We start from the raw sequence: 20,887 nt of genomic DNA, 5'->3' as shown, positions 1-20,887 counted from the left end.
AAGGTTTGTCCACCAGGTGGTGCTGTCAGATTCAGTGAAACCTGCAAAAAAGAAGGCTCTTTCACATTGTGGTGTCCAACTCCGTAGATACATTAACAGCATTCATTTTTACGACTTTTTACTCCTCTCACTTTAGTTTTTCATTTTGCAAAAATATAATTACTTATATGATCATTGTTGTAATTTCCCTCCAGTACAGGTGAACATTAATGAGCACCAACAGTACAGTTATTCTGTGCATTGCCAATGAAGAAATAAAGACTTTGGTTTGGACATTTTATTCAGTGATGGTGGAACAAATAACTTTGATAATAAAGTGTAAGAATAAATAAGAATAAGAAGAGAAAATATAAATATGTGAAACATAAATTTGCACATGCATGGCCAACGCAAACAACAAGTCAGCAATACACCCACTGCAGCTCAGGGATTAGTCACAGGTCTTGGACGTGCTACAACTTCATAGGACTTGATTTTAAGCACAACACTGGCAACTCCTCTCAGATCAGGCAGTGAGGTCTCGCTCTCAGGCAGGAGGAACTGAAAATCTCTCAGCAAGTAGGCACTGAACAGAAAAAGCTCCATTTTGGCCACAGACTCTCCCAGGCAGAGCCGAGCCCCCCCTCCAAAAGGGATCAGGTCACGGGTGGAGCCGCCTCCGCTTCCTCCTCCTTCATTCAGAAAGCGCTCTGAAAGAGAGAGTGTCAATACTTTATTTGAACTCTTCTGAGCCAAGTGAAATGAACACAAATCACACAGCGTTTGGGACAGTACCTGGTTTGAAGCTGTATGGGTCAGGCCAAACTTCAGGATCATGATGTGCTCCAAAAAGATTAGGAATGATGACTGTGTTCTTAGGGATGAAATAACCTGCAATGCTAAACATGAGGAGGAGTCAAATATTTGTCATGAGGCCAACTAAAAACAGTGTTAATAAGCAACTTAACAACATTAGAAAATGTGTACGTCAGACATTTGTCTGTGTATGAATGTTCATTTAAATAGAAATATGCTGTTTTTCCAGGTTTCATGTGTGTGTGTAGTTTATATTCTTACGTTTTCTTATCTTTGCAAATTTTCTTTCTGTACAAAAACAAAAAATAAGCAACTGATTATTTGTCGGTTGTTTGCTTTTTTTTGCTTTTTTTTTAAACTTCTCCGTAAGAACTCTCTGTTATTATTTTTCTCTCCCAACTTTAACTGCAAGTGCAATGATTAATTGTATTTATTGGGCCAGTTTTGTGGCTTATGCAACAAAACTGGCAGTTATGGATCGCAGAACAACCAAAAGACTGGTTATAGTTTCAAGTCGAGACTTCTGCGTAACGTCAAGGAAATGAAAATAAGTGGAAGCAAAAATAAAAAGGCCTGTGTGTGACTGATCTTTGTCTCTTCACTAGCTGTTCCATTTTATGCAAAACCCGGAGAATCACACAGTTACACTAGAGGCACCTTTTTGGATTGATCTGACTTTCAACACTTTCATTCTTATGAAAGAGTTGAAAGTCTCATGTCTTTTGACCAAGACATGTCCTTCAATGCACATATTAAACAAATGTGTACGACTGCGTTCTTCCATTTGCGCAACATCTCTAAAGTTAGAAATATCCTGTCTCAGAGTGACGCTGAAAAACTAGTTCATGCATTTATTACTTCCAGGCTGGACGACTGCAATTCATTATTATCAGGATGTCCAAAAAACTCACTGAAAAGCCTTCAGCTAATCCAAAATGCTGCAGCAAGAGTACTGACAGGGACTAGAAAGAGAGAGCATATTTCTCCTGTTTTGGCTTCCCTTCATTGGCTTCCTGTTAAATTCAGAATTGAATTCAAAATCCTGCTCCTCACATACAAGGTCTTAAATAATCAGGCCCCATCTTATCTTAATGACCTTGTAGTACCATATCACCCTATTAGAGCACTTCGCTCTCGCTCTGCAGGCCTACTTGTTGTTCCTAGAGTATTTAAAAGTAGAATGGGAGGGAGAGCCTTCAGTTTTCAGGCCCCTCTTCTGTGGAACCAGCTTCCAGTTTGGATTCGGGAGACAGACACTATCTCTACTTTTAAGATTAGGCTTAAAACTTTCCTTTTTGCCAAAGCATATAGTTAGGGCTGGATCAGGTGACCCTGAATCCTCCCTTAGTTATGCTGCAATAGACGTAGGCTGCCGGGGGATTCCCATGATGCATTGAGTTTTTCCTTTCCAGTCACCTTTCTCACTCACTGGTCGTGTCCAAATTCATGGGCTGCATCCTCCTGAGGCTGCATTTGTAAACCGATTACATCACAGCGACGCGACGAAGGCTGTCCAAATTCGTAGACTCCTCCAAATGCAGCCGACAAATGCGTCCTCCTTTTCCCCGAATTTGAAGGATGGGTCGGGTGTGTCCTTCGTGGCCCACCTTATCCCAGAATTCATAGCGCGGCCCAGCCAAACTCCAGTTTCCAACAATGCTCCTAAGTTTTACCAATGCTCCGCTACTAAGTTTTAAAATTACTCATGCTAATCTTTCTGGGTCACAAAATAAAGTTTTAACATATTTTCAGGCGAGAAAGTAGCTGTGTAAACATCAAATATCTGCTCGGTTTATCAAGATGTCACATATTTGCAAAAGTGCTTCGACGTTTTCGGAGACGTCTGCTACCCACCAGCTCGATAGCTAGCCGAGAGCTCGAGGGTCACTGGAGCCGCCGAGAACGGCACAACTCCCGGCACATCACTTTCAGATCACCGCAGTCTACTCAGGTTAAACGTGATATATAAGTCACTTAGGCAACCTAAAAATGTTATTGTTGGGCTTTTTTCACTGTTTGATTTGTTCCTGAGTAAATCGGTTTGGCTGAGATTAAAGTCCTAGTTTTCACACAGCTGAATAAACGTCAAACAGAAAACTGATTAAACAGAAGTGTGAGACGGTTGAGAATTTACGCCAGTGTCCTGTTATATTTTAGATAGGAAGGAGCAGACGGCTGAGTTCATTAAACTCCACCGAGACAGCGGTGATGTAAATCAGAAGGCTAGACCGTCCAATTTCCACAGCCGTTTACTTCCGGCCTACCCGACCTTCTGAGGACCCGGCCCACGTAGACCGCGAAGGCCGGGTCCTCAGGAGGATGCAGCCCATGAATTTGGACACGACCACTATGTGTTAGCAGACCTCTCTGCATTGAATCATATCTGTTATTAATCTCTGTCTCTCTTCCAGAGCATGTCTTATCCTGTCTTCCGTCTCTCACCCCAATTGGTCCCAGCAGATGTCCCCCCTCCCTGAGCCTGGTTCTGCTGGAGGTTTCTTCCTGTTAAAAGGGAGTTTTTCCTTCCCACTGTCGCCAAAGTGCTTGCTCATAGGGGGTCATATGATTGTTGGGTTTTTCTCTGTATCTATTATTGTAGGATCTACTGTACAATATAAAGCACCTTGAGGTGACTGTTGTTGTGTTTTGGCGCTATATAAATAAAATTGAATTGAAATTATCACACTATCATAATGTAGTGTTGAGTTGTTTAAATGGTTCGGTGTTTTCTTGTTATTCAGGTAATTGTATGTCTACATATGAAATTGTTGCGCCTTTGGGGAGTGAGTGCCAACTCTTTTCTTACTGCGCTTTTTAGCCTCTTTGATGCCTTTCTGTTCAACACTTGACTTGAACCTTTTTCTTTTCTCACAGATAATCCAAGCCAGCTTGTCAGCAGTCTCTACCCAATGCCAGATGTAATCTTGGTTACTTGTTAGCGGTATCATGCCTTGTTTTCTCAATTGATTATGATTTTCAAATCTTAGCCTGTCGCAAAAAATTATTTCTCTCTTTTACTGCAGTCCAATATTAGCCACTTTCAAGCTAAAGAAGATTTTCCTCAGCAGTTATCTCATCTTTTTTTGTGTAGTTTGACTGAGTGTGTAAAATAAAATTTTAAAATGAATAATTTAAAAACCATATTATTGAAATAAAATGTGTTTTTCAAAATTGCTTACAATGTAATCATACATTTTTTAAATTTACTTTAAAACATCTTGCATGCATGTCTGGCAAAGGAGGAGCTGATTTACTGTGCATTTCTGTTTCTTGAAATAGAAAAAAGTCTGTTTTCAAACAGGTTTTGTAAACCACATCTGTTGATGATTTTGAAGTTTGTGATAAAGACAAAGAATAGCATGTGGTTTCACTCTAGTTCACAGCTTGTAATAAATCATAAAAACTGGTTGTTGCAGTGGCTGCTTCTCTTTTTAAATGTTGTTGTTGTTGTTGTTCCTCATTACGATCATCCTGAACGACCTCGTACACATGAGTCTGAGGAGAAGAGCACCAACATTAGTGAAATAGGACACGTGAGCTTGACTCGGCATGATCCTGTTTTTTGATATCTTTCAAAAATATCTTTCAGTACTGGGCTGATCATTAGCTGCAGACCAAGAAGGAAAACATTGTCGTCATTGTGGAAGTATTCAACCTTCAGATCCAGAATAAATCGGATTTATTCCCCAGATCCTTGTTGCGCTTCCACGCAAATGTAAATGTGTAAATGTAAAATGGCCTGTATTTATATAGCGCTTTTACTAGTCCCTAAGGACCCCAAAGCGCTTTACATATCCAGTCATCCACCCATTCACGCACACATTCACACACTGGTGATGGCAAGCTACATTGTAGCCACAGCCACCCTGGGGCGCACTGACAGAGGCGAGGTTGCCGGACACTGGCGCCACCGGGCCCTCTGACCACCACCAGTAGGCAACGGGTGAAGTGTCTTGCCCAAGGACACAACGACCGAGACTGTCCGAGCCGGGGCTCGAACCGGCAACCTTCCGATTACAAGGCGAACTCCCAACTCTTGAGCCACGATCGCCCCATAGAATCCTCCCTTCCACTATCAGAATGATTAGGAGGATACTTACAGGCATGTGTTTGCAGAGCTGGGGAAAGCAATCATTTTCATCAGTTGAATCAAGAACAGAGGTTGCATGAAGATGCAACCGTTCAGTAATTCATGCATACAGTCAGCAATGCATCACTTCTTTGATGTCATCGAAGCACCTTCTGTCTGTGGTGGCTTTCATACATATTTCAGGAGGACTGAGGGTTTCTTTAAACTCAGTTCAGTTGATTGAGCTGGAGCTATGTTTAGCTATGTGTCTGAGGTATTTGTAGTTTCAGTACCGTTTTTGAGCTATGAGTGCACTTGTTGCCAAATGCAGTAGTCTGATTGGTCAGATCTGGGGACAGTTTACCCTGCCCAGGAAGAAAGGGCTACCCTCGTGTAGGCCCACAACCCAGAAGGTGACATAGAGTCAGGTGCAGTGTGTGCTGGGTGGCATTCAAGAAGAGAGACCCTGGCAGTCCATTCCCTAGCTATCAAAGTTGGATGTTGTAAATTAAACTTTCTAAACCCATGCAGGTGTGAGCAGTTAATGACCTTAATAAAGGACAGGGCCGTAATGCAACATGTAATTTAATTACTTGCCAGAGAAAGCTTTTCATTAACTTCTCATTTTTTAACTTTCTCGTTACAACACAAACCCATTCAGTTGCACGAAATGACACAGGAACCTCACTTTTTGCTCATGAGAGTGAGTCATAAGAGATGAGTTATTTTTACTTGTAAGAGTTATTTATGTTGACTCTGCTACAGTCACTTTAACTCTCGTGACTGCTGTGTGTTTTACATGTGGGTTACTATTTTGATAAAGGTGCCATCGTAGCTCAAGAGTTGTGTGTTTGTCTCGTAATCGGAAGGTTGCCAGTTCGAGCCCCGGCTTGGACAGTCTTGGTCATTGTGTCCTTGGGCAAGACACTTCACCTAAAGCCTACTGATGATGGCCAGGGGGGCCGATGGTGCGATATGGCAGCCTCGCCCCTGTTAGTCTGCCCCAGGGCAGCTGTGGCTACAACTGTAGCTTGCCTCCACCAGTGTATGAATGTGAGAGTGAAAGAATAGTGGTATTGTAAAGTGCTTTGAGGGGTACTGAAAAGCATATATATAAATACAATCCATTATTATTGTTTCAAATAATAACTTTTACATTCCTTTTCATCATGAGTAGGATATTAATGATGAAAACCCAAACAGCAGATACGCCTGTAACCCAGTGCTGAGGAGAAACTGGACTTATCCCATACATTATGCCACTGTGTGGCATTTTTAAGAGTCAGTGGAGTTTTCTATGTGTTATGTAGTGTATGGGAATGTCCAGGTCCCTGCGAGATGAATGAGAATAGTGGGCGTATTAGTGGGAGGTGCTTAGGTGACAAAAGGCTGTGCACCAGGTGTGGAGTAGGCCTTTGTCTTGCTCAGTGAACGGGGTAGTAAATGTACTACTGGGTAGATTACTCACTATAGCTGATTAACTGACAAGCTGAATGTTTTAGTCGGACCAACACATATATATATATATTTAATTATCTGATATTTTTTGCATAGTTAATAAAGCTGCTTGTGACTGCACTCTAATGGGACATTTCTGACTGCAGTGTTTGTTTTAATTTCGCAAGAGTGGTCACCTATTGTCAGGGTTATCGCCACTGAAGAAATAAAGACTTTGGTTTGGACATTTTATTCAGTGATGGTGGAACAAATAACTTTGATAATAAAGTGTAAGAATAAATAAGAATAAGAAGAGAAAATATAAATATGTGAAACATAAATTTGCACATGCATGGCCAACACAAACAACAAGTCAGCAATACACCCACTGCAGCTCAGGGATTAGTCACAGGTCTTGGACGTGCTACAACATCATAGGACTTGATCTTAAGCACAACACTGGCAACTCCTCTCAGATCAGGCAGTGAGGTCTCACTCTCAGGCAGGAGGAACTGAAAATCTCTCAGCAAGTAGGCACTGAACAGAAAAAGCTCCATTTTGGCCACAGACTCTCCCAGGCAGAGCCGAGCCCCCCCTCCAAAAGGGATCAGGTCACGGGTGGAGCCGCCTCCGCTTCCTCCTCCTTCATTCAGAAAGCGCTCTGAAAGAGAGAGTGTCAATACTTTATTTGAACTCTTCTGAGCCAAGTGAAATGAACACAAATCACACAGCGTTTGGGACAGTACCTGGTTTGAAGCTGTATGGGTCAGGCCAAACTTCAGGATCATGATGTGCTCCAAAAAGATTAGGAATGATGACTGTGTTCTTAGGGATGAAATAACCTGCAATGCTAAACACGAGGAGGAGCCATGTATTTGTCTTAATGCCAAGTATCAAGCAACACACATACATAACAGGGCAACAGCAGAAAATGTGTATGTGTGTATGCCTGTTTGTTTGTTGTTGTTGTTTTTTCAGGTTTTGGTTAATTTAAATAATGTCTACACATCTTCTTTCTGCACAATTACATAAATAAACAATGCTGGTGCTTGTTGTTTTAATAAATTACATTTTTCTAAAGGTAATTCAAGTGGATGTCTCTTCATAAGTCTGATCTTGGAGGAAGAGCGGTGCCAAATGTTGCAATACTTCATACTTCCAGCATCACATTCCAGCATACTTCATTAATTAAAACCACTCCCTTTGGAGAAATGTGAGACTGTGGGAGATCTGGAGACCTCAGCCAGGCTGTACTAGCACATGTATCTCACACATAAACACACACGCACACACAAAGACAATTGTGTTTTCATATCTTTGTGGAGACATCTAATTGACATAATGCTTTCCCTAGCCGCTTACCCTGACCCTAACCATCAAAAATAAACGAAATGAGTGCCTGATACTAAAATCACATTTTGATCCTCAAAAATGGCTTCAAACTCGTGGGGACATGGATTTTGTCCCCATAAGGGCTGTTGGTCCGCACAACAAAAGAAAACTTCAAATTTTTGGTCCCACAAAGATATGTAAACATGGTACATGTGTGTACACACCCCCATCTACACACACACACACACACACACTCACACATATACACACACAGGTACTTAGTCAGTAGTGCTTATTGTGTGTTGTGTAGTTCCTGCTATTTATTATGTGCAGGCTGACCTGCTGTCTCTGATGGCTCTGTGTGGTACTGCCAAAGGGGCGACTGGCCTGAGCCTGAGCACCTCACTGATCAGAGAGCAGAGGACCGGAAGTCTGTGTCTGTCGCTGTATTTAGGGTATCGGCCCTCCAATACTGTGCACAGCTCCTCATATACCAACTCCTGCACCTGTAGATTACATTAGAAAGGATGCATAAAAAACAAAAACATGTATTTTGTTTTAACTTTTTTTTGTTTTTTGGTAAAAATTCCCAGTGCCTCTGGTCTGTGCAGGAGGAAGGCCACCATCCAGTTTAGCCAGGCCGCAGTAGTCTCTGTTCCCCCGATAAGAAGGTCCACTGTTGCCATGTGAACATGAATATCTGTTAATAGCTGGGAACATGAAGACATGTAATTTAATACTTTTACAGTGTTGCATGTTTCCACTTCTAATTGTGATCTTGAACTAAGCTTGCTCTATCATCATAGTTTGTAAAATTATCGGGACTTCAGGTGATTTATTAAGGAAAGCAGTCCACTATCTCTCCTGGTATTCACTGTATGTACTCACCGCTTTGTCTTCTGTGTTCTGATTGTCAAGTCCCTGGAGGAGGGATCCTATGATGACATCCTGATTTTTTTTGTCCTGTGACTGCTTAAATAAATAGCAAAAGTAGATTAAAAGAGAGTTATTTTGGATGTTTTTAAATAACTTGTGTGATTTTGTGTTTGGTTTCACAAAATCACAGCAAGTATTTTCTTTGTCTTGCGATCTGAATGATTTCAATTCATGAGATCATTATTTTCTTATCATCTTACATTACTAACCTTGTAATTGTTGAGATGTCTTCCTATGATTTCGTCTCTCCTGACCACCTCTTTCAGAAGATGGGCAAAAACAGGATTGGGTAATTTCTTTGAGAGAACAAATGACATGAAATTATTTTCACAACATGGTACTGGTTTTATTTATTTGACCAATAGTCTAAATGGTGGATATTTACTCTAAGCAGTGGGAAAGAGTCCAGGGCTGATATCCAAGCGGAGCCCCACAGAGCAACAATCTCATTGAGACATCTGTGCAACTCCTGCAGCTCCGATGAGCTCTTATCATACTACAAGACACAAAGTAATGAGACACACTGTCCAAAAACAGAGGGAACGAGATGTCGTCATGCTTATCCTCAAGAGTTTCACTTCCTGATTAACAGAACATTATGAATGTACCTTTTCTAAGACGGTGACATGAAAACAAACAGAACTAGGGGGAGAAGAATACTCACTTCTATTCCGAAAGCCAGAGTGGTGATGACATTACTGGCCGCCACAGTAAAATCCTCTGACAGATCTACAGCACAGCCTTTATAGCCCATCAAAACCTAAACAGTGAACAAACCCGTGCTTTATCCCGAGCATTTGGTTTGCAAAGTCTTCCTTCTAAAATCTTGTTTTCCAGCTTTTTTTAACTGTACCTTTAACAGATGCAGCGCTTGTCTCTCAATGACATCATGCAAAGACTTTTTGCAGCAACGCTGCAGAGAACTATGGACAAGGCGATGTTGTGCCTTCCACTTTTCAGTATAGTCACCTAAAGATATGTTGCAACCTCCCCCAGACACAATATTACCTGAAAGAAATGAGTCAGGGTCATGATATCATATGACAACTACGCAGCCCAGTGCACTGAACTGAACTCTTTACCTGTGTATGAGATCGGTCTCCCGGCAAAGTCACACCATTTCTTCACCAGTGCTTCTCTTATGACTTCGCTGCTGTTCAGCACTACCATAGCTGAAACAACACGATTATAAGTGCAGTGTTTTGGTGTTATGCAATCTGAAATTTACTAAAAATGTCAACCGTTATCAATTAATGGATCATTACTTGTTGTTCCGCATTTAAGGCGATAAATGCTTCCATAGCGCTGTGCCAAATTTGTGAGGTGAATTGGTAGATGATCATGTTTCAGCTCCATCATATTACCAATGAGAAAGTGGCCGGGAGGGCCCGGGAGGGAAAGAGATGAGGAGCAGGGAAGAAACTGGTCCAGAAATCTAGAATCATCTCCTACACAGAATTAGAAAAGACAAAGTAAAATGGACAGGCGCAAACGATATAGAATAACAACCAGTTTCAGTTTTGTAAGTCTCCATATTTTTAATTTCATTATTTATTGCAACCATCAAAACCATATACTATAAAAAGACCGTGAATATATACTCAACTTGACTTACTTCCCTTATGATTTTCCTGAACATCTTTGTGTTTCTGACCAGAAATCCAATTCAGCACCATGAACAGCAGTACAACCAGGAACGCAGCTCCCACACTGACTATTGATATTTCCATTATCACTTAGAGTCTTCTCGCGGTGGTCAACACGCAGCCCTGAACATTTATAGTCCTCTCACAGGTCTTAAAGCCTGTCAGCTCGATACAGTGTTTGGTGTTTTCGCTATAATCAAGGACATCCAAATATTTGTTAGGTCAGCATGACTGTTGATGTGATAAATGCAGCACAAGACAGCCTAGACATGATTTGCACTCACTAAAGGGCATGTTAACACATTTTAGTTGACATTACAATCTGTCAAGCCTGTGTTTCTCAATCTTGTAACACGACGAACGCAGGGAGGTGAGAAATTGTAAATTGCTTTCAGGAAATAAAAACTCACGAGACCAAGGTTAGCCACATTTATTCCAATGGAGTGAAACAGTGCATGTTTAATTACAGTAGTAGTGGGGTGGCATACAATTTTGGGGCACAAAACACATTTGTATTGAAATGAATGAGTCAGGCAGAACAGTAGAACAGAATTCAAAAGTTACAATAAAATTAGTTGTTACGTCTGCTATAAAAACAGATCAGAAAATTACTTGCACATTGAATCAAATGAACTGACAGCTGCAGCTATCAAAACAACTATAGGTTATTTTATTCGGACAGAGACACAGAAACCGTGAGATCCAAGGTTCTCGAAAATTTCTGGAGCTTTAATTTTCTGTCAGATGCAGAGTTTTGATGGAGGCTGGTCCATCCTTACCCATGAGTTGCAGGGGAGAACCTGGAGGGTCTGAACTTCATCTCAGTGAAGGGAATGGAGGAGTCTTTACCTTTCCAGTCTATCCAGACTATTCCCTAGAGCAGAAACAGAAAAAGAAAATCTATCTTTGGCCAGTGTGCTTTAAAAGATAAAAACGTTTAGAAATCAGCAGAGATTAGTCGTACCTGATTGTTACTGTTGATGCCATAAAGACCATTGAGGTTGACCTTGTAACAGTTTTTATACCACCAGCCTCCCATGTAGGCCTTGGCACAGTGGATCCCCATGGGATCAGGGTTCTTGTCTCGGGTTGAGAATGGACGACCGTTATGGTACCTCATAGAGTCACCTGTCAGAAAAGTGCATTGATATTGAGATCCAAATTGTCAGGTATAACTGCACTTGTTTTGTTTTAATGCAGTTTTTGAAACTGGACCTGCTGTTCCGGTGTAGCCAGACACGGTGAGCGTATAGTGCCTCGTCTCTGAATCGACAGAGAAGTTCGTGTAGTGAGCGTAGACGGTATGGTTTCCTGATCGCATATCCACTCTCAGACTCACAGGGCCAACATTAGTCAGGTTGTGCAGGAGCTCATTTCCTGGTGGGAGTTGGGAGAAAAGATGCTGTTTAAGCAGATGTAGTGAAAACAAAAGAAAACACTTTGAATCAGAAAAAGTGATTAGAAGCTTGGCTTTATACTGTACCAAGCCAGAATTCTTCACTCAGGTTTCCAAAGCCAGCTTTGTATTCACTCCATGTTCTGAAAAAATCTGTTTTTCCATTCATCCTCCTCTGGAACACCTGCAAAACACAGAGACTGCTGTCTAAAACCCAAATAAAAGTCTATTTTTGACTTTTATTCAAGTGACTGCAGTTTGTCTTACTGTCCAGCCGCCTCCATCAGTCTCCATGTCACAGTAGACTCTAACTGCTCGCCCCTCTCGTCCTTGAGGGTAGATGTCCAACTCTCCTGAGTGCAGAGCTCCATTCAGCAGCTCCTGAGAGCACTCGGTAGGGAAAGGGAAGCGCAGTTTTCCTAACAGATAAAGAAAATTAGTTTTTAGAGTAATCACAAGATGGGATTACATTGCAACACGTAAAATGCATACCTGTGATGAATTCTGTGGTGACAACAGATGTATAGTGTCCATCTCTCTCGCCTTGCACCACAACAAAATAGCGGGACATGGGCAAAAGCCCAGTCAACTTGTACTCTGTGATGGTGGGCTCCAGAATCACCTCCTAATATAAACACAGTAACACACACAGAGCTTTGAAATTCTGTAAAAGTCGGGTCTCTCTTTAATTATTGTATACCAAAGATCAAAAATTGCAACTGACCTTTGTCTCCTCTCCGGCCACCTGATAGAGCACTTTGTAGCTGTGATAAACGGCAGGGGTGGCTCTCCAAGCTATGACTGCACTTCGAGCCCCAACTTCACTGGCTTTGACCACTGAGAGACACAAGAAGCCCCTTGGCAGTTTTTCTTTTTTCTTTTTTTAAGTTTACTCACTTAAAACTAAACATACTCTCTAGGTTGCTCATCCATGAAGGATTATTTTATTCTCTCTTGTTTAAGATTATGATTTTACTTCATTTTCCCACCCTTTTGCTCACCATTTGCAGTAGTAAATGTTGTTGAGATGGCCATACTCTGCAGACTGTCCTTCTGGCTCAGCACTTTGACCCTGTAGAGGGTGCCTTTCTGCAGGCCTCTCAGCTGGTGCTCCACTGAGTTTCCTGACAAGGTCACGGTCACTGTCACATTAGGAGCTGTGGCAATAAGAGCATTCCGCTTAGTCGCAAGCACTTATTCATTAGTCATTATGTCAGTGTGGCCACACTCACTCTTAGAGGACTCGTAGCTGATGACGAAGCGGTCTACTTTCCCTAGACTGGGAGTCCACTGCAGCACAGCTCTGGTGTCTGTCACATTGACAACTTGAAGATGCGTTGGAGGGGCGGGCACTGCAGTTCGGATATTATCCACAGTGTTTATGTTTTATTTTTGCACTCCAAGACAAAGACAGTAGCCTTTTATAATAGTAAACTTGTCTAAGATTGTACCTGTGGTGATGACGGATGTGAGTGGATCACTCTGGAATTGGCCTTGTGTCGTAGTTACAGTGATTATGTAGGAAGACCCAGCAGACAGCTTGGACAGAACAACATAAGACTGCTTAGAGCCCACTGTCACCAAGCGGTTCTCCCCTGTCAGGACGACAACAAGCACCACAATGAGACACTAAGAACATTTCCTAATAAACTGACATTAACCTTCACTTGGGTTGAGCTGGCATTAATTAAGTGTTTTATGCTGGATAACTCTGGTCTGAGATAAACAATATGAGCAGTACTTAACAGACCTGTTAAAATGTTGGTGTATGTGACCCTGAAGCCTGTGAACGTTGTCTTTGGTTTGGACCAGGAAACATTGAGAGAAGCCTCTGTGACATTACTGAAAACCATCTCTGTGGCTGGCTCAGGACCTAGCAAGAGAAAAAAGTACAACATAGTGTATCATTTGCTTAGATATTGATGGACTTATACATAAACGTTTTCCTGCTGTTATTACCTGTGGTTGCAGTTACTCTGTGAATCTTTGATCTTCTCTGTGCTGCTGTACCATATATATGCAGGACATAGCGCGTGTTTGCCCGCAAATTACTGAACTCCACAGAGCGCACATTACCCGGGACCACCATCGAGATCCTCTTGGTGTCAGCTTTAACTTTTGATCCATCAGCTTTCCTGGAGGAGGCAGTTGTGGTGGTGCGCTCACTCTGTACTAAGACTTCCGTTGCGTTCCTAGCTGCAGAGGGCTTTTGTCCTGGAAGAGCTTCCTCCTCAAAGTCCTCGTAACCATCTTCGTCTCCTTCTGTCTGTGGCTCTCTTCTGATCACAGTGAAGTTCTTAAACATCCCTTGGGGTGCTAACCATGTGACTGTGAAGCTGTGGGAAGATATGTTTACAGCCTTCACAGATCCTAATCCAGATCCTCCGGTCCTCTTGATGCTGATCCCTGAGTCATGGTGAGTTGTTTTGTCATGATGAGATTTAGTCTTATCTGATGCAGCTCCAATGGTTCGATTCAATACATCCAGATTTATTTGTGTTCCTTTCCCAGTCTTGTCAGTTTTTTTGTCCACAGTCTGCAAAATTAAAGTGTCTAATTTACCTGTCTTATTTGGTTTATGGCCGGATGACTGAGATACATTCTTTTCACCCTTCGTGGACTGCTCCAAAATGTCCTTGTCTGTTTTGGTTTTGGTTGTCCCTGTGCCCTTGGAGATGGTTGTGTCAGTTTTAGAAACCTTCTTCACATTGCTTTGTGTTGCATTATTTTGTGGTTCATCTTTCAGATGGTCGGACGTTGAAAATGTTCTGCTGCCAGTCCCATCTTTAATGTTGGTTTCTGAGGCTGAGGGTGTTGTTTTGCCTTTTCGGGTTACCTCCTTCTTGTTTTCCTCTTGTTTCGGGAGACTTTTGTCAACAGTTGGGCGACTGGTGTTTTCAGGATTTGAAGAACCTTTAGTAGTTGTTTTCTTCACAGCGGTGTCTTCTTTCACTTGTGTTTTATCAACAGCTCCTTTGGCATTAGTGGCTTCTTTAGGTGTAGTGTCAGTCTCAGACACATTCTTCTGGAAAAGTGTTTGTTCTGCTTTGGTATTTTTCTCCTGCATGCTGTCCTTTCCTTTTTTCACCTGCAGGATTACAGTCTCCACTGTTGGCTGGATGGTGCTCCCTTTGCTAGCTTCTGAAAAGCCCAGGGAGAGGCTGCATCATTCAAAGGTTACATAAAAATATTTATTTTTTCTCATTTTAGTGCAAACATAACTTACTTTTGCTACACTCGGCTCCTTGTGCACACTTACTGCAGTCTAGACCCATGAATCCTTTGTGGCAGATACATTTACCCTTCTCACATTTCCCATTGTCGCCACAGTCATTTGGACAGTTTGCAGAGCACGGACCTGGGCAGAAACAAACAGAACAAGGAATGTTTAATCCTGTCTATACTGAATAGTGTTTAAAATGATAAAATATGGTGAATAAATCATAAGAAAATGATACATTTATCTTTGAGAAAGGACATCTCTCTTTCGAGCCGAGCCACACGCCCTTTCAGTTCGGCCATTTCAGCCTCACACTCTCCACTGCAGCCACCAGGCAACAAGCTGATCTTATGAGTCATGACGAGTGGAGCACCAGGTTTCAGCTTCAGCTCCTGCTCCTTGGTGTTGCTTGAGTCGCAGCCCTCACTGATAATCACTTTGATGGGCTGCGAAGAGGCAGGCTTGTCTTTGCTGGATTCTTTGATTAAAACTGTGTCATTGGCAGAGGTTGTGACCTTTTCTTTGTCAGTTGTCTTTGCTGGAGTCTCCAGTGGCAACACAGTTGGAACTTTTGTGGGAGAAGGCTTGCCCTTGGACTTCACGTCATTGATGGTGGGGGACCTAGCAACAACAGTTTGATTGACAGATGGTGCGGGCTTGTTTTTTGTGGCAGCAGTGGACTTTATAAATGTTGACTGAGTATTTTGAACTACGGTGGTGGCAGGCCTGTCTTTGGCAGTATTCCCATGATCAGTTGAAGGAGACCTAATTAGAATAGTCTGATTGCCAGAGGGCTGAAGTTTGTGTTTGGTGGGTTTAGCACCGCTGGATGAAGCAGTCTTTGTGGGTGTTGGCTGAACATTTAGAATTCCAGTGGGGGAATGCTTGTCTTTGCTTCCTTTTACTTCACCACCTGAGGCTGACTTAGGGGACTTAGTCTGGTTAACTGGGACTGTGTGCTTGTCTTTGTTTGAGAGGGTGCTTCTGGGTGTAGTAGCCTTTACCACTGACGGAGTGGTTTGAATTACTGTTGGGCTGTGCCTGCCTTTGGTGGTCAGTGTAACATTGGCTGTTGGAGATTTTTGCTTGGTAGCTGGAGTGGGTAAAACTGTCTGATTGATGGCATTTGGCTTAAGGGTGAGCTGGTTGGTCTGTTTGTCAGGGAGAGCAGTGGTTTTTGGTTTTGAACGGGTAAATGCTGCACTGGCTTTGGTCACATCACTTCCTGTGGAGTCTCTCTTCTCATTGGTTGTGGTTTGAATAGAGGGAAATGGGGTGAGAAGGAGGAGTAGTCCTAGAGTAAATAACATTTTGATCCAGCAACTGTGGTCAGAGAAGCTGTTGCTTCAGTGGAACTGAATTTACGTTACTGTAAATCTATGAATTCCTTCTTCTATATTTTGCTTTTTTCTTTGCCAGGTCTCACCTGGAAATGAAGACAGAAATAAAGAAAGAGCTGAATTATGGCAGAGTTGAATGCAGGAAACACTAACGTAGGCCATTTTATAGCTGATTTTTGAGTTCCAAGTAGGACTTTAATGAGCATACATATATCTTTTACAGGACTGACCAGCATCACATTCACAGAGCTTCCATTCACACTTAAAGCTCCTCAGTAGAACTGGCTAATCAGAGACTGGCAGCAATTTAAAAAGTGGTTAACTGACAAGACATTTCTGGCTTCTAAGTACTTACTTTTTCTATTCAGTTTCAAAAAACATTTAGATTTTTTTTCCTGAAAAACAAACTTACTGAAAAATTCTAATTGTTTTTGTTGTTTGTTTTTTGTAGTCTATTGCTTAAAAATCTATTTTTCAATTGTTTCAAGTTTTTCCAGAGAGGAAAATACGCATATGATGGAGAACTCTCAAAAATAAAATATCAGATATGATACACTAGGTGTTAAAGTGTTAATGCAGAAGCTGTATGCAGTGAGCTGACCTTTAGAGCTAACTAAGCAGATTTATTTAAATGACCTTTTAAGTATTTCCTTTGAGCTTTGCCACTTATATATACTATAAATATGCTATATACCTAAATACTCATAACTGGAAAACATGTCCAAACCTCTGTTATGTGCTTTTTACAATAAAGCTGCTGTAAAAATTGACACAGACATGCATCCAGATATTCAGAAGTGTTCCAAGTGTTCAGTCGTAAAGTGACTGCTGTTCAAACCAAGTAAGGTCTAAGTCACTGGACACTGAGCAGGAAGGAAAAGCTGACCTGAGTGGGAAACTCAGAGTGTGCCACTGAGACTATGTGGCCAGGTAACAGAGCTTTACTGTAAGAACTGTGGGACACAGTATGTCTTTCACTATACAGACGGTTACATAAAGCTCGTCACCCACAACTCATAAAACCACAAAAGAAAATACGTCCAGCCTTGCTTTTAAATGGGCTTCAGTGCTGGTTGAATTAATAAGTCTTCTTTATTTCTAAAACTGATAGAATTCATTTTGATTCCATGATTAAAACTAAAAGGAAAAATTTAGCAATAATGGTTTTTTTTAAAATTGTTTTTCCACTGCACTCACAAAAACTACTATTTATAAATCCTTTTCACTGTAAATAAAACAAGGAAAGAATCAACACCAAAACCCTTTCTACTCATTAAGACACAGAAAATTATAACATTATACTCTACAAATAAACAATAAGATTAAAAACCCATCCACACAAACACACCTGAAAGTAGGATGCTAGTTATTCCAATGCAGTTTTCACAAAAAAGGGGAATAAAAAGTTGCACTTACTTGAATAATGACTTGGTTCTTTCTTTATCTCTTTCTTTGACTTTCTCCCTCCATCTAATTGGAAGAGTGGACACAGAACTTCTTCAACTAACCTGAGAGGAAAGAGGTGAGAAGAAGGACCACCACTAGAAAGGAGGAGAGTGATAAAGTCTGCTCCTACTTAAGGAAAATCCCCCCACCCCCACGCCCTTTACCAAATCTTATGGTCCCACTCTCTCAACCACCATGAAAAATATTTGTATTGGACTTACAAAAAGGCATGGTATTTTACACTGGTTTCTGTATCTAACATGACAAGTTACTCTGTTTTATTTGCTTGCACAAAGAAAGCACATGTTTGCTTCTTATAGCTGAAAATCCACTGTTGATTCAAGAGTTGATTCAAAATGACTTCATTTAGTTTGTCTCAACAACACACTGAATTGTTGAACACGGCAACTGAATTGCTGAATTGTTTAAAACAATCAAATAAATCTTATCTATTTACCGGTAATTTAAAATTATTATGACTCAGCTTTGCAGATTGTATAGCAGTTATTTCACAAATGTCTGTCACATGTAACTTGCCTTATCCCAAAGATTGCTGCTAGCAGCACACAGTTTTTGGCTGAATAAAGCCCCGGTGTGAGAATCATGATTCATCTGGAATACATAACACTGTGGGCATTCAGAGCAGACTCTGGGGGACAGGACCCTCTCTCTATATGAATCGGCTGTTTGTTGGAAGTAATGAGATGTAACTACGTGGGAGTTATGTAAGTGACCAAATATCCAGCAGATTTAAGGAATCCTCTGTGGATGCATTGCATCTCAGACAAGATGGCCACCCACCAACCCACCTTTTGTAAACCACATGAAGACAAGTAGGCTATATCAAGGGTGTAGAGCAAACAAGGTATGTAAGTGACATTCATCTAAATGTACAAGAGAGCATATAGGTTAAGACACTGCGCTAACATAAGAAACATAAGAGGTAAGAAACTATGGGTGATACAGAAGAAGCGTGTTTTCTTTTACTTTTACGTCTGCTCAATCCATATATGTTACAGTGTGTGTGTCTGTGTGTGTAAAACGTCAGTTATTCAGCTTTTGTTATTTCATACTTTTGTTGCAAATATCTTGACGTAGCTAGGTTTTTCTTGGTAGACACAACAAGCAACTTACAATACACTGTTGTGGTATTGGAATGTCAATGACAAGCAGATAGTAAATGTATAAAAATCGACAATAATTGCATATTGAATTATGGGGATTCCAGGCCGGCAGGAGTGCAACATTAACAGCTGATGCTGCACAGCAAAGCTGCTGGCGTCACTTGCTTTCTTAAAAATGGCATACAGTGTAACAAGTACTACTGTTAAATTACGGAAAACTGCCGGCAACAAAAAGGTTATTGTGCAGTTATTTTTACAGTGTACCTAATGTAATGTAAACTGCAGAAATAGTTTCTTTTAAAAAAAAACATATAACAGTATATTATATAGGTTTTACACTATACCAGTGTCTGCTGCTTGGCTTTCATTGTACCTTCATATTAGAGTACCCACTGTATTCTACATAAACTGTTTTGTATCATCAGTTCTTTATATTAACTTTAAAAATGGATTTCTTGCTAAATGTGCAAAAGTACGCAGAAATAAAGTATATGAGGCAAAAACAGAGTTTGCATAATTCTAACAAGCTTGAAAGTCAATACTTATCAATGCAGTGTTGCAGTCCAGACTGTGGGGAGGCCAGCCCATCACTGAGCTCTATTGTGTGTTTTTTCTTTCTCGGTAACACTGGTTCAATCCCTACACACAGTTTTGTATCCACACGCAACATAACATAAATCCTCATCTTAAAAAAACAGTATAAAGTTGCATAGCCTTCAGTACATTGATTTCCGTGTCTTTGTTGACCCTTGAGACAAAAACAGCTTATAGCAATTCAAACAACTGCCCTGAAGATAGACACTGTAGAACAGGCATTGGGTTTGCTTGTTTTAGTGTAGCTTTCCTTTTGGTTGGAAATGTTTAGTTGTAGTTTCGTTTTTATTTAGTTTTAGTGTTTTTGAGTAGCATTTTATTTAGATATAATATGCCAGAGGAAACATTTAGGTAACTCAGTTGAGATACTCCCTCTATATTTTCATTTTATTTTAGTTCGTTTTCCAAGTTAACAAAATGATTAAACTTCTTTTTTTTTTTTTTTTTCAAAAGTCTTGTTTTTATTTTAATTTTAGTAACTTTAGTGCAACCTGAGACTTGACTTGATAAAAAAATGATGTGGCTCAGAGACTTTATAGAGTGAGACTCAAGTCTAAACAAGAGAGCGCAACTCCCCCCAAATGCCATGGACTATATGTAAAGTTCAATGTTTAATGATTTTTTTTTTTACAACATGTTGTCATCAGCTGCTTTTATAACAGCACTCTCATGTCTGACCTTTGACCTATGACCTTAGATACTAAAACTGTGTATTTAATTATTTTCTTTACCCTCATGATTGGAGCAGACATGGCTGAAATCTTTGGCTTCTATAAGCTGTAAAAAACCGAGATAAGATATATTCATGTAGTGTTTGAGTTTGTAACACTTTATGGTGTGATTGTAGCGCCGTAGGGCATCCCTGAAAAACTTTGAAGTCTGTTCTTTTAATGCCCTTTCATATGATATATTACTCAATAACACATTATTATTACTCGATACTCAATATAAACAGACAGACAAACAAACAGAAGCATACTTGCGCCCTGCCTTTGGGAGGAGAAAGCTATAAGACTGAACAGCAGCAGTCTTCTGAGGCATTCGGATCTATGGAATTGAGTTATATTAACACCACTGTGTGTTTTTACAGCTGTAATTGTTAAATTGTAGCTTCTTTTGTTAGATTACAAAAATGTAATCACATAACCTAAAGGGCAAGGATACAGTCAAAACAATTAACATGTAGTGTGGGAAAGCCAGGAATGGTTACACTGCATGTATAAGTATACAAGCAAGGCTACACATGCATATACACATTTACCTAATTAACTGGTTTCTATGAGCCATTTTACAGATACATACACACTTTCCTGTCTGTCTATAAATTAATCTCTGAGTCACAGAAGTCAAATAAGCCAGTAACAAAGTAATGGGAAAGTCAGGTATATTCTTTTTCAGATGCGTATGTTGATTTGAAAACTGAAACTGAAGAAGCTGAGTGGTATTCCCCTATCCACCTTCTGTGGCAAAGTTTTATCCTGTTAACAGAACAAATCATGCTAAACAAAGTGAAAAACAAAAAGACAGCGCAGCATGGACTGCTAAGTGGGGG

At 40.7% G+C, this 20,887-nt stretch overlaps 2 protein-coding genes across 5 annotated transcripts; both read right to left on the bottom strand.

Annotated features, from left to right (window-relative positions):
* Nucleotides 1-295: 295 nt before the first annotated feature.
* cyp21a2 (cytochrome P450, family 21, subfamily A, polypeptide 2) lies at nucleotides 296-10,305 on the bottom strand. Of its 4 annotated transcripts, none has more exons than XM_086310009.1 (12): nucleotides 10,185-10,305; nucleotides 9,835-10,017; nucleotides 9,652-9,741; nucleotides 9,423-9,577; nucleotides 9,234-9,329; nucleotides 8,955-9,065; nucleotides 8,779-8,865; nucleotides 8,522-8,602; nucleotides 8,230-8,343; nucleotides 7,973-8,139; nucleotides 7,048-7,151; nucleotides 296-689 (listed from the first exon to the last, which is right to left on the bottom strand). In XM_086310009.1, the coding sequence occupies exons 1-12, from the start codon at nucleotides 10,297-10,299 to the stop codon at nucleotides 424-426; spliced, it is 1,569 nt and encodes a 522-aa protein (XP_086166135.1). In that variant the 5' UTR covers nucleotides 10,300-10,305; the 3' UTR covers nucleotides 296-423. The 4 variants fall into 4 exon arrangements, with proteins under 4 accessions (XP_086166135.1, XP_086166132.1, XP_086166133.1 ...); XM_086310006.1 differs by lacking the exon at nucleotides 296-689 and adding an exon at nucleotides 6,550-6,962 and having other exon boundaries at nucleotides 8,522-8,605; XM_086310007.1 differs by lacking the exon at nucleotides 296-689 and adding an exon at nucleotides 6,550-6,962.
* A 333-nt stretch (nucleotides 10,306-10,638) lies between these two features.
* tnxba (tenascin XBa) lies at nucleotides 10,639-17,708 on the bottom strand. The gene is made up of 15 exons (XM_086310005.1): nucleotides 17,588-17,708; nucleotides 15,070-16,257; nucleotides 14,838-14,969; nucleotides 13,571-14,752; nucleotides 13,362-13,484; nucleotides 13,063-13,206; nucleotides 12,844-12,963; nucleotides 12,613-12,768; nucleotides 12,336-12,448; nucleotides 12,104-12,236; nucleotides 11,879-12,030; nucleotides 11,699-11,795; nucleotides 11,431-11,592; nucleotides 11,180-11,343; nucleotides 10,639-11,089 (listed from the first exon to the last, which is right to left on the bottom strand). Exons 2-15 carry the CDS (start codon nucleotides 16,139-16,141, stop codon nucleotides 10,991-10,993), a joined length of 3,849 nt encoding a protein of 1,282 aa, XP_086166131.1. The 5' UTR covers nucleotides 16,142-16,257; nucleotides 17,588-17,708; the 3' UTR covers nucleotides 10,639-10,990.
* Between the last annotated feature and the right edge of the window lie 3,179 nt (nucleotides 17,709-20,887).

Source organism: Aulonocara sp. 'chitande type north' Nkhata Bay, linkage group LG11 (genome assembly GCF_057382095.1).
Source record: "Aulonocara sp. 'chitande type north' Nkhata Bay isolate Kocher_YH1m ecotype deep benthic linkage group LG11, A_spYH_male_GT1.1, whole genome shotgun sequence".
NCBI classification, from domain to species: Eukaryota; Metazoa; Chordata; class Actinopteri; order Cichliformes; family Cichlidae; genus Aulonocara; species Aulonocara sp. 'chitande type north' Nkhata Bay.
This window is presented reverse-complemented; position numbering and strand designations above follow the sequence as displayed.